Source organism: Capricornis sumatraensis, chromosome 3, assembly GCF_032405125.1.
Source record: "Capricornis sumatraensis isolate serow.1 chromosome 3, serow.2, whole genome shotgun sequence".
NCBI classification, from domain to species: domain Eukaryota; kingdom Metazoa; phylum Chordata; class Mammalia; order Artiodactyla; family Bovidae; genus Capricornis; species Capricornis sumatraensis.
In genome coordinates, this window is record NC_091071.1 from 173,978,359 (window position 1) to 173,992,067 (window position 13,709).

The following is a 13,709-nucleotide window of genomic DNA, read 5'->3' on the forward strand; positions in this document are numbered from 1 at the left end:
CTGTGATCTTTGAGTCTTCGCATCTCAGCTCATTATATTGGTTTATATAATTTTAAGTTCCTTCAAGGGACTTCCCTGATTGTCCAGTGGCTAAGAGACCGTAACCCCAGTGCAAGGGGCCCTGGTTCGACCCTAGTTTTAATAGGAGCGTGTGTCCATCTACCCATCAATCAGTATATCTGTAAACGAATGCAAGTTTTGAAATCTAGTCAGTCAGAAAACGATCTACCTATCTATCTATCCGGTCAGAAAACTAGGTCCCACATGCTGCAAATAAAGATCCCCCGCCACTAGGACCCAATGCAGTCAAATAAATACATGTTTTTAAAAATAAACCAAAAAAATAAAAGTTCCTTCAAGATCATGTTTGCTAGGGAGGGACTGTTAATTACAACTAACTAAAATGCCCAGAGCATCTACTGCATGGTGGGTGCTCTTCACTCAGCTCATTCAAACAAAATAGACCTGTAGGGTTGGCACTGCTACCATACCCATTTGCCACATGGAGAAACTGAACTCAAGAGGTTAAACGACGAGTTCAAGGTCCCCTTTGAGCACAGAACTGGTACCCCAGGTTCTTAGGCACTCAGCCACTAATTTTGGGGGGTAAACATTTTTACAAAAACGAAAGTGCCCCAAACACAAATGCACAGCCCGATGAATATCCACAAAGTGAACACACCTAGTTAAAGAAACAGAATACAGGAAGTTCCCTCCATACAAATGAATTCTGTTCTGAGAGCGCAAGTCCAATTCGTTCGCAAGTCCAATCCCATTAGCCTAGGTACCCAACTAACGCAATCAGGTACATAATACTGTGTGATAGGTCTCTAATACTTTTCACACAAATAATACATTTTCAAAAACAGAAAATAAAGCATTTTAAATTTTATAGTGCAGTACCTAGAGAAGTACAGTGGTAGAGCATAACAGCTGGCATCTCCAAGGGCTGGCATCGAGGGAACAGGCAAGTAGGGTCACTAATGGCAGGCGGGAGGAGAGGCAGGAGATGGTAGATCTGAAGGATCCGTCAGCAACTGGAGACGGAGGGCAAGCTGCAGTTTCACTCACGCCTGAGGTTGATGGCACAGGTTCTGGTTCCTTGCTGGAACCAGATGCAAGCATCTTTGAAAGTTCACCACTTGAAAGTTCACATGTAGCGGGCAGACCATATGACCTTCACCCAGCAGCCCCTCTCATATTCCCTCCCCAACACACTAACATGACTCCCATCACAGCAGATCAGGTTTGCCCATTCATGAACTTTATGAAGCTAGACTCACACGTGGGGTCATAGCATTGAGTGTCTTCTGTTCCGTGAAGTTCATCCACATGGCTGAGTGGGGCAGGGAGGTGGGGTTCACTCTCACTGACCTGTAGTATTCCGCTGTAGGAATATGCCTCAGTGGATTTATCCATTCGACTGTTGACCTTTGGGTGGCTTCTGGTTTGGGGTTGCTCAATAGTGCTGTTATGAATAATTCTTGCACATGCCTCTTGGTGAACTTTTGTCCATGTTTTTATTGTGTATATATCTGGGAGCAGAAGTTCTAGCTCAGAGGTTTGGCTGCTTTTGATTTTTCGACATTCGCCAGATTTTTTAAGAGGTCATTTTATTTTGTTACTACTTTATTATGACTCTGCTGAGTCTTTGTTGCGGCACACAAGCTTCTCTAGTTGCAGCAGCTGAGCTTAGCTTCCCGGCAGCATGTGGGATCTTAGTTCCCTGGCCAGGGATCGAACCCATGTCCCCTGCATTGGAAGGAGGATTCTTAGCTACTGGATCACCAAGGAAGTCCCCTTTCTCCAGATTTTATAATTGAGGTGAAATGTTGACTTGCTCAAGAAACTGACTAGATTTCAAAACTTGCATTCGTTTACGGATATACTGATTGATGCATAGATGGACACACGCTCCTATTAAAAATTTTTAATCTTCCTCTCATATTTATTTCACCCGTGGGAGACAGACTTGATACCCTGATTTTACAGAGACTGAGACTGTGGGAGGTCCCATGCAGTAGAGAGAATAGATGAAATAACAGCTGTGGATGTGCTTTGTAAAATATAAAGCAGTGTTCAGATTTGAGGAGAATGGTTTCCCCGTTCAGGGCTCGCTCCTCCGTACCGCACAGCTTCCAGAGAAAAAACAGACACGAATTCCTCTGTGGGGCATTGATTCTGCTGCATCAAACCTTTCTCACAGCTTGTTGGTGGGGTTTTTTTTTTTCCCCTCCAAAAGGATAGGACAGACTTCTTAGGATACATTAAACCCATACATCCTCTTTGTTTCTGGCAAGGTTTTATGACTCACTCGGTTAAAATAAAGCTCCTTCTGAAAGGGGAGGTGACGATTCTTCTGCAGGCTGGAGGAGTTGAGCCCTGGGTGGGAAGCCTTAGTTAAGAGGGATTAAAAAGGACGTCTGCGGTGACTGCCTTCCCGGAATCCACATAGCAGTTCTGGGCAAAAGGCGTTAGGACCCCAATTTACAGATGAGAAAGAAAAGCACAGGAGGTGAAGTGACTTGCCTCTGTCCCCAGCAGGGATTGTTTGGTGGCAAGGAGCTGAAAATCTTCTGTCTGATTTCTCTGTCTCCCGGCCTGTTGTGTCCATTTGAACTGGCTCAACAGGAAAAGTGTAAGTTGCTACAAATGAGGTTTCCTTGGTCCAGAGGCTGCTCATAGACATCTAAGGGTAAGGAGAATTCACTGGGCTTGGAAGGCTCCTTCCTTCTCCTCTCCTGGGGCAGGTGGGTCTCCCGTCTCCCTGCTCCCTTCTCCGTGTGCCCTGTCCTCCCGCCTCTCTCTGCGGACCTGTTGGTTGGTTGTTTACTGATGGCTTTTCCCACCCCACCTCCCACCACTACGTGCCCCTTGGTCACGGCTGTGGCCCAGTTCCTGCCCCAGAATCCTTAGCATTCGAGCTGCTCCCCCTGCATCAGCTCTCCCTCCATCCAGCTGTTCACAGTCTCCAATTTAAATTCCCAAGAGAGAACCTGCTGGCTTGTTTTGGCTCACAAGTCCACCCTGGTCCAGCCAGCTGTGGTCAGAGGTAGCCTGTGACCCAGGCGTTGCTGCTTTTTCCTCTCTACCCCACTGCAGAGACGTTGGCGCTGGGAGGCGTATGATATGGCTAGAGTCTGTGTGATGTGGACTCCAGGGAAGATGCTGCATTGGCTCAGGAGAGGCTGCAAGTGAAAGTGAAGTCACTCACTCATGTCTGACTCTTTGCAGCCCCATGGACTATAGCCTGCCATGGGAGGTTCCAGGCAAGAATACTGGAGTGGGTTGTCGTTTCCTTCTCCCAGGAGAGGCTGAGGAAGGTCCTAACTTCTGCTTTGATGGCTGCCAGGACTGTGGTGGGCAGGGGAGAAGCTCCCGGGTACAGCTGGTAGTTCTGACAATGGTGACATCACTCGCTAAAATGGACAGTGATGCCTTATTCCTAGTGAAGGAAGAGACCTTGCTGCCTGGAGACCTGAACATGGTTGGATCCATCCTGGAGAAACCAGAGAAGTCATCATTTGCTATGCTGGGCATTAAGATCCATGCTCTAATCAGTTCTCCCTAAATTCTGGTAAGGTGTGAATTATCACATCATCACTGGAACTCGGAGAGCTTAAGTAACTTACCCAATGGTCACAGCAAGAAAGTGGAGCGACAGGGTTTGGGGCTTGAGCCTGCCTGACCCAAAATGTATGCTTATAGCCATTCCCCTCCAGCTCTGTTATTATGGTTACATTTGTCCAGGATGCAACAATTACATCTTATCAGGTATATGATTTTATTGAAACACCCCTTTGGGGCAGCATAGCCATGCTAATGTTCCTGTTTTTTACAAACAAAGAAACTGAGGGTCAAACAGAAATCATGTCTTGCCCATGATTACCCTGATCAGTGGCAGAGCTGGGATCAGAACTCAGAAATTTGGGACTAGGATGTATGGATAGATATTGACGTGTCAAAATCAAGGTATCAATGCTGGTTCCAGTACTACCAGTGCTGGTTATATGCTTTTCTTTTTTATAATGTACAAAATTGATTAAGAAAAAATATGAAAATATCAATTCCCTACAAAAGAATATGTGTGTGTGAATGTATTTATAAAACATACTTACAGATTGAAGACTAACAGTTACCAACCATGTACTCACTACTGCCTTAAAAAACATCACTGATACCTTTAAAACCCTTCTGTGATGATAACATCCCTGTTTCCTTTCCTCTCTAGTGGTAACCACTAGCTTGAATTTTATTGCTATTTCAATTTATTTATTTACTACACCGCTTGTGGGATTTTAATTCCCTGACCGGGGATTAAACCCACTCCCCCTCTAATGAGAGCTCTGGACTGCCAGGGAATTCCCCTGAGTTTTATGTTGAATGTTTCCTTGCTTTTCCTTATGGCTTTGCCACATATATTTATATCCTTAAACAGTTTGTTTCTTCTGGCATGTTTTTGTTGTTGGCCCTGTTCTGCACGCGCTTTGATTTACCCAGTCTTGCTGCTCTAGCAGCCGGCACAGGAATATACCACGTTCTGCCATCCTGCTCCTGATGGATGCTTGGGTGGCTTCCAGTTGTTAGCTGTTACTCATTACTGCTGTGATTATTCTTGTTGCTGTCTGCCGGGGAACACACTGAAAAGTTTCTCTGTCTTGTATACCTGGGAGTGGAATTACTGGGTCATGAGGTGGTTATTACAGTTTTAGATTTATGACATAAGGCCAAACTGTTTGCTAACAAGTGTCCTCCAAAGTATACCTAACCAGTGGGAGGTGATCATTTCTGTTGCTCCCACCTTTACCAAATGACACGACACAACTAGATTAAAATTTTTTACCTACCTGCTGACTGAAGGCAGGAGCTCATTGTTTGAATTTCTGTTTTTTTACCTTATAATTTGAAATTACATAAGATTTCTGTTTTTTATCTTATTATTTGATGGGAGGGTTGACTATGGACCTAGAGTCTCTGTCTCCAAAGGTAGCTGGATTGTGGGAAATTCCCCCAACTTTGTTCAAGTTGGGGAAGAATGGTAGGCAGGAGACAGCCTCCGAATCACGTGACTCCCAAGTGGCAGATATAAACAGTGGAATATTACTCAGCCATAAAAGGAACAAAATAGTGTTATTTGCAGAGACATGGATAGACCTAGAAGCTGTCATACAGAGTGAAGTAGATCAGAAAGAGAAAAACAGATATTGCATATTAATGCTTCTATATGGAATTTACAAAGATTTGGACAGATGTACCAAATCTTCTGCAAAGCAGAAATAGAGACACAGATGTAGGGAACAAACTTATGGATACCAAAGGGTGAATGGGGAAGGGATGAGCTGGGAGATTGGGATCGACATACATACACTAATGTGTATCAAATAGATAGCTAATGAGCACCTACTGTAGAGCACAGGGAACTCTACTCAGTGCTCTGTGGTGAGCTAAATGGGAAGGAAATCCAAAAAAGAGAAGACAGATGTATTCATATAACTGATTCCCTTTTGCTGTACAGCAGAAACTAACACAACATTGTAAAGCAGCTGTACGCCAATAAAAATTAATTAAAAAAAAAAGAATCATGTGGCTTCCTACAAAGCTCCAGCCTGGCATTCCTGACCAAGGCAATCCGCACTGTCCTTCTTCCCAAGATGTCACCCACCAGCCTCCTGGGCCTTTCTGAGCCCATGCCTTTCACTGGAATGAGGTCATTGGAATGCCTGGAACCCAAGGAGTGACCGCCTGGGTTTGTGGGGCAAGCACACCAGCCTTCCGTGGGAAATGACGCCACCTCGCTCACCCAGACCGTCTGGAGGGAAGAAAACTCCGAACAGTCCAACCTGACTTCACATTTTCCCGTGAACCAAAGGAGAGCTTCAGCCTGAGGCCTTTGGGGGTGGAGGATGGGACAAGGAGTGGGGTGGGGTAGCGTGAAGTAATCACCATTTTCCTTTATCTCCAGGAGATCCCAAACCAGCTTCATGCCTAGAAGCAAACATGCCAGAAGGCTTTTCTTCCTGAACTGAGGCAGTGTGGAGAGTAGAAATGTCAGAGTTGACCCTGGACCCGGTTTTTCCACTTCCACTGGTGACCTTGGGGCAGGTGACATCACCTTTCTGAGCGCTGATTGGTTCATTTGTCAGTTGGGGGCCATGGGTGGAGTGGGTCCCACCCTGGAACATACCAAGAGCTCCATCAAAGGTGCGATGCTAATATTCCTCAAATTCGGGGAATGTTTCAGAACAAGCAGCTTAAGAAGGGTTTTCTTAACTCAGGCTGTTTTCCCTCCTCTAAGCAGATATTTTTTTTAAAGACAAAGCACACTTTTGGGGCATGAGGGGGAAACTACCATTTTGTACGTTTAGCTTCTTATTGATTTAAAATCAATCAGTAGGGACTTCCCTTGTGGCTCAACCGTTAAGAATCCGCCTTCCATTGCAAGGAATGTGGGTTCGATCCTGGTCCAGGAACTCAGATCCCACATGTCATGAGGAATAACTAGGCCTGCGTACTACAGCTACTGTGTGCAGGGGCCACATCAGGAGAATTCTCATGCTGCAACAAAAGAGCCCACACGACACAACAGAGCCCCTGTGTCCCACAGCTACGACCCAACACAGCCAAGTTAGTAATTAAATCAAAAATAAACAGCTCAACAGCCAGAGACTGAACTTCTCCAACAAAGCCCTGAGCCGAGCAGAAGGAAGAAAGTAGGATGACCATGATTCTTGACATCTCGGGCTTTTAGTGGGTTTCAAAGGCTGACCTTGCCAGGAGCAATGAAAGCCCCGCAGCAGTTCTGGTTGGCAGGTGGGGTGGCTCCTGTTTTGGGAAAGAAATCTGAGGCAAGGACTTGCCCAAGGTCATACAGGACGGCTGGGGTAGAACAAGGATTAGAGCCTAGATTGCCCCAGTCCAAGCGAGACTCTTACCCCGTGCCCTGCTGCCCCCGCTCCGCCCCCCACCCCACCCCGCACGCCTGATCCTCTAATCTCTGGACTCCAGCCTCCAGGCCTCTATTCTCATCTTTCCAGCCACCAGGAATGCCATCCCTCTTGACTTTGACTACTGAGACCCTTCTCCTTAATGTAGTCAACCAACGGAACAACATGCAGTCCTTAAGACTGAAATTGTGAAGACTTCGCTGGGGGTCCAGGGGTTAAGACTCTGCCTTGCAAAACACAGGGGACTCGGGTTTCGAACCCTGGTAGGGGAACTAAGATCCCACCAGCTGCTGATATCACGTTTTTTAGAAAAGCATGTGTATATAATATATATTCTGCCTTGCCAGCTCCATCCCAGGGTCCTTGACACTACATGTCTGCCTCCCTTCCTGGGCTGTGAATGCTTTCAGGGCAAGACCTGTTTGCTAAGTTGAGCTGGAAGAGATAATGATAAATGAATCATAGGGATTCCTAGTGGAGTCGTAGCACTCCACACAAGATGAGGGGAGACACAGTAGGGTTATTGATGGGGCTAAGGGATCTTAGCATTCTTATTGCTGACCCCATACACCCAGGGGCTGCCTGCCAGACCTTGTAGACTTCAGATACCAGGACTTGCCCGTGTCCCAAATACTGAAACCCAGATTCAAGTCCACAGACACAGAAAAGCAAAGAAAATGATTCTTCAAGATTGTTTTGTGACTTAATTTCCAATTCTCATTTGCAAAGCCAATTTTATTTTTGTATTTCAAATTTCACCATGAAAAAAGGCACAGGATTTTTATTTTTGCAGTTAATTTTTTCTTTTTTTTTTTTTTTGGCCACATGGCTCGTGGAATCTTAGTTCCCCAACCAAGGATCAAACCCAGGCCCACGGTCATGAAAGTGAGGAGTCTTTATCATTGGACCACCAGGAAGTTCCCTGCAGTTCAATTTCTTTGCTTAACGAAAAGGTGTTGTTTGCACTTTTGATTTTAAGAGTCATATATGCTCACTCTAGGAAATTTGGAAAACTCATATGATATGAAAAAGGTCACCACCCCCTCCCCAATTCCTAGAGAAGTACATGGTAACAATTTGGTATCTTTCCCAGTGGCCTCTGTGTGTGTGTGTATGTGTGTGTGTACAGTTATTTTTGTTTAGGTTCCATTGTTGCTGAATAAATAGGATGATTTCTGATTCACAATGCACAGAGCTAGTTTCATGTACTTGTAAGAAACCTGTGATACGTCCAACAGCTGTGATACCGTGCCCCCTCTGAGAATTGTGGGGGTGGGGCTCCTTGCCCTCCCCTGTCTTCTCCAGACCCGTGTGAAAATGCCAGTTTGGTTGCACGACTGCCAGCACTAAACAGTATCCTTTTAATCTTACGGTTAATCTCAAACATCTAAACTGTCCTTCTAGAACCTAACTCTGCTTTTTGTCTTTCCTTAACCCCCAGAACTTCTGAACACGTGCCTTTCGGGATGAACCCACAGTGATCTCTTTGTGTTGCCTCCTCCCAGCTTAGGCATTCTTCGAGTCTTGGTAACTGGAATGTTTTGTCTGTTCAGGCTCCAGACGTTTAGTGGGACAGGAACCAAAGTTAACTACCTCATGACACATGCAGACGAACCTGGGAAAACTGAGCTGGTGACTGCACTGTCTCTCTGAATCAGCTGGCACTTTTTTTTGTCTCTGGTTAAAAAAAAAAAAAAAAAATCCCCAGGGGTGACCTGAAATCCAGAATCTTCTCAGAATAGAATGGAGGAAATTCTTAAGTTCTCACTAAACACATTTATCTCTCAAGCTTTGGAAGGAGCCAGAATGCCAAAAGCAAGAATTCCAGAGCATTGCTGAGACTGTTTTGATATCCTGGTAAATGCCTAACAAATCCAGCATGTGTCCTCAACGCCTGATCAGTTGCTGGGCAAAGTTCCAGAACAGTGAGACATCTTGGGATTCATCTGATTTAGGAAAGACCTTTAACTACCAGGTGGTAGTCACCTCAGTGTTCTTTTAAACGGTCGAGTTTTGAGGGCTTTTCGCTGGGTTCTGTTCTGATGGCTGCCTCCCACCAGCGTGAAACAGAAGGATGACCTTATTCTGTGAGCAGGACAAGTGTGAAAGAAGGAGCTGTGTATGTGAAAGTCTGCGGAAAGACACAGCCACCGAGAATGTCCCCCCCAAACCAGTCAGTAGAAGGTCTTCTGCAGGGGGCTCCCAACAGATCCCTGAATGCCACAGAAACTCCAGGCGCTTGGGACCCAGGGACGCTCCAAGCCCTCAAGATTGCTCTCGCCGTGCTCCTTTCCATCGTCACCCTGGCCACAGTCCTTTCCAATGCCTTTGTGCTCACCACCATCTTCCTGACCAGGAAGCTCCGCAGCCCAGCCAACTGCCTCGTTGGCTCCCTGGCGATGACGGACCTGTTGGTTTCCGTCTTGGTCATGCCCATCAGCATCGCCTACACCACCACCCACACCTGGAGCTTCGGCCAACTCCTGTGTGACATCTGGCTGTCTTCTGACGTCACATGCTGCACGGCCTCCATCCTGCATCTCTGTGTCATTGCTCTGGACAGGTACTGGGCCATCACGGATGCGCTGGAGTACAGTAAACGCCGGACGGTGCGCCACGCGGCCGCCATGATCGCCGTGGTCTGGGCCATCTCCGTCTGTATCTCCATCCCACCCCTCTTTTGGCGGCAGGCCAAAACTCACGAAGAGACGTCGGACTGCCTGGTGAACACGTCTCAGATCTCCTACACCATCTACTCCACCTGTGGGGCCTTCTACATCCCGTCCGTGTTGCTCATCATCCTCTACGGCCGTATCTACATGGCCGCCCGGAACCGCATCCTGAATCCGCCGTCCCTCTACGGGAAGCGCTTCACCACCGCGCATCTCATCACAGGCTCTGCAGGGTCCTCGCTGTGCTCGCTCAACCCCAGCCTTCACGGGGGGCATTCTCATTCAGCCGGCTCCCCTTTCTTTTTTAACCACGTGAAAATCAAGCTTGCCGATAGTGTCCTGGAACGCAAGAGGATTTCTGCTGCCCGGGAGAGGAAAGCCACAAAAACCCTGGGGATCATCCTGGGGGCCTTTATCGTCTGCTGGCTGCCCTTCTTTGTAGCATCTCTGGTCCTTCCCATCTGCAGAGACTCCTGCTGGATCCCCCCAGCACTTTTTGACTTTTTCACCTGGCTAGGCTATCTGAACTCCCTCATCAATCCAATAATCTATACTGTGTTTAACGAAGAGTTTCGGCAAGCGTTTCAGAAAGTTGTCCGTTTCAGGAAAACCTCTTAGTCTTATTTGATGGTGACTCTTGATACCTTTTATGTCCTGAAAACCAACTGGAAATTATCTTTTTTATTTTTCCTGAGAGTTGGGTTAGTTCCGATATCTTGGGGTTTGGTCCAGTTGATAGAATTGTCCAGTGTTCTTTTTTGCTGTTGTCTTGACTTCTGAGCCACCAAAAGCTGGGCAGCTGTGTGAAAGAGGGCAAGACTTTACTTAGTGTAATATATTTTCATGGTTCATCCATGTTGGAAAGAATGTGACCTACAGGTTTCCTCACTGATGCAATTTGGACAGAAAGCTGGCTGACTCTGTAGAAAGACCCCAAGTTCAAAACGGGAGGCTTTCTGATCTACCTAACTTTTGTATGGAGGTCTAAATCACAAGAGTCAGACATGACTTAGCAACTAAACCACCACCACCACTAAAGAGAGTCAGTGAGATGAATGACCTGAGTTGAAACAGAATTGGAGTTGGATGGAGGGTTTCCATTCCATGCGGTGCCTTAGTTGAAAAATAACACCCAAGTATTTCTTCCACTGAGTCCTTCTTAGATTGAATCTCCTTTAGTTGTTCATGAGGAAGGAGTCAGCATTTGAGGTGCCAGTGATATAGAGTGATGGATACAGAGTAACAGAGAGAGATTCAGAAGCCAGGGGCAGGAGAGTGGATGGCTGGGACCAGATCAGCTACCCATCCTCCTTCTGCACCATCTGAATGTTCTGAAGTTAAAACCCACAATTTACCCCCATGGAAGTGGACTGACAGAATTTGCACCTACCAGGCTTTCAATGGAACACCATTCTGAACTTTTTTCCTGAATTATTTTTTTACATCCCATTCTCATTAGAGATCTTAAGGTGTTGAGTCTTGCCAAATAAAAAGCATGAGACATTGTTATCAGTAAAGTCTTTGAGTAGTTTTTACTCCCTCCCTGGATGCAGGGACTTTTCAATTCAATTTAGTCTCTAGTATTTATTGAGCACTTACCACACGCCAGGCCCTGTGCCAGAATCCTGGTATTTATTGTTTGATTGGAGTCTGATAACAACGGTGCATGCTAAGTCACTTCAGTTGTGACCAACTCTGTGAGACCCTATGGACTGTAGCCTGCCAGGCTCCTCTGTCCACGGGATTCTCCAGGCAAGAATCCTGGAGTGGGTTGCCATGCCCTCCTCCAGGGGATCTTCCCAACCGAGGCATCGAACTCCCGTCTCTTTATATCTCCTGCATCGCAGGTGGATTCTTTATCACTAGCACCACCTGGGAAGTCCCATAACAATGGAAGTCAATATAACATGATGATTAGAGCTGAGGACCTGATGCCTCAGTTCAAATCCAAGTACTACCAATTTCTACCTGGATGAATGACCTTGGACAAGTTTCTTGATCTCTCTTTACCTCACATTCCTCAAATGTAAAATGAGGAAAATAATGGGTGGTTATTGTATATTTTAACACAGTGGTTGGCACAAGAGCTCTTATCATTTCAGAGATGCAGACACTCACCTGCCCGAGATTAAGCAACATAAAAATAATAGCTGTTATGTACTGAGTGCCTGCAACACTCCTCATATACAATTTCTGTCTTGCTTTCCATCCTTGTTTCACAGATGCAATAAAGAAACTTGCCTGTGATTTGGGAAACGGAGAAAGGGGAGGTGTGACGAAGCTTCAGCGGAAGTTGGTTCAGAGCAAAAGGAAGGTAGGGAAGGTCACGCCAGGTGGAGAAAAGAGCAAGGACAGGGCCTAGGAGGCCTGTAAGGCTCCATGGGATCTCTGGGAACATGGAGGAGAGTCAGAAATACGGACTATCAGAAAGGGAGAGATAAGCAAGGAGGCCAAGATTGGTGTAGGGGGCGCACCCAGGGAAGTCTTGTGCTGACCCTTAAGTTTCTGCTGGGCATCTCACAATGTGTTTGCTCACCATCTGCATCAGAATCTCCCAGGGAGATCCTGTCAACCCTGAATTTCTTGTTCCCAATTCAGACCCACTACCAGATCAGAATCTCTGGTAGTTAAACCCAGGAATTGGGTTTTAAATAAACCTCTCTTCACTTCTTGCATTAGGTGAATTCTATCCACTAGGTTGTTCCCGATTTTCTAAAGTTTCTAAACTGATTGCATCCTTGTCTAGGTCAACCCATGGGAGTGCTCCCTGAGCCCAGAGACATGTCTCTGCACCTTCACTCCTCTCCTCTGCTCCCTCATGCCCTTCCTGACTTTCCTTTAAGGCTGCACTCTTCCTCACCAGCTCTATGTCACCTAGGGCCATATTTCTGATCTGAGAAAGATTAGGAAACCAAAAACTGGACAGGGATCTATGTACACACAGTATGTATCAGTGGTTAAGGGCACAGGCTGTGAGGTCAGAAATACCTGCAGTTGGAGCCCAGTTCTGCCATTTATCAGCTCTGTGACCTGGGGGCAAGTCCCTAATCTCTCCATGCTCCTGTTTCTTCATTGGTTAATGGAGTTGTCCGTATCTAAATCATAGGATCTCTGTGAAGATTAGATGAGGCAGTGATTTGCAAAATGCTTCTCACACTGAGCACTATAGCCTGACACTAAGTGCTCAGTGAAATGCTACCTGTTACTATTTGAGAACTCTGAGCCAGCTCCAAAAGAGGCTCAGCCTTCTTCAACTGTCTACGACAAAAGTTTTTATTTATTTCAGTTCAGTTGCTCAGTCATGTCTGACTCTGTAACCCCATGGACTGCAGCACTCCAGGCCTCCCTGTCCATCACCAACTCCTGGAGTTCATTCAGACTCATGTCCATTGAGTCGGTGATGCCACCCAACCATCTCATCCCCTGTCGTCCCCTTCTCCTCCTGCCTTCAATCTTTCCCAGCATCAGGGTATTTTCAAATGAGTCAACTCTTCCCATCAGGTGGCCAAAGTATTGGAGTTTCAGCCTCAACATCAGTCCTTCCAATGAACACCCAGGACTGATCTCCTTTAGGATGGACTGGTTGGATCTCCTTGCAGTCCAAGGGACTCTCAAGAATCTTCGCCAACACCACAGCTCAAAAGCATCAATTCTTTGGCGTTCAGCTTACTTCACAGTCCAACTCTCACATCCATACATGACCACTGGAAAAACCATAGCCTTGACTAGATGGACGTTTATTGGCAAAGTAATATCTCTGCTTTTTTAATACGCTGTCCAGGTTGGTCATAACTTTCCTTCCAAGGAGCAACCGTCTTTTAATTTCATGGCTGCAGTCACCATCTGCAGTGATTTTAGAGCCCAAAAAAATAAAGTCAGCCACTGTTTCCATTGTTTCCCTATCTATTTGCCATGAAGTGATGGAACCAGATGCCATGATCTAAGTTTTCTGAATGTTGAGCTTTAAGCCAACTTTTCCACTCTCCTCTTTCACTTTCATCAAGAGGCTCTTTAGTTCTTCTTCACTTTCTGCCATAAAGGTGGTGTCATCTGCATATCTGAGGTTATTGATATTTCTCCCGGCAATCTTGAT

The 13,709-nt window shown here is 46.2% G+C and overlaps 1 protein-coding gene across 1 annotated transcript; it reads left to right on the forward strand.

Annotated features, from left to right (window-relative positions):
* Positions 1-9,100: 9,100 nt before the first annotated feature.
* On the forward strand, positions 9,101-10,234 carry HTR1D (5-hydroxytryptamine receptor 1D). The gene has a single exon (XM_068969225.1). It carries the CDS (start codon positions 9,101-9,103, stop codon positions 10,232-10,234), a length of 1,134 nt encoding a protein of 377 aa, XP_068825326.1.
* Positions 10,235-13,709: the final 3,475 nt, after the last annotated feature.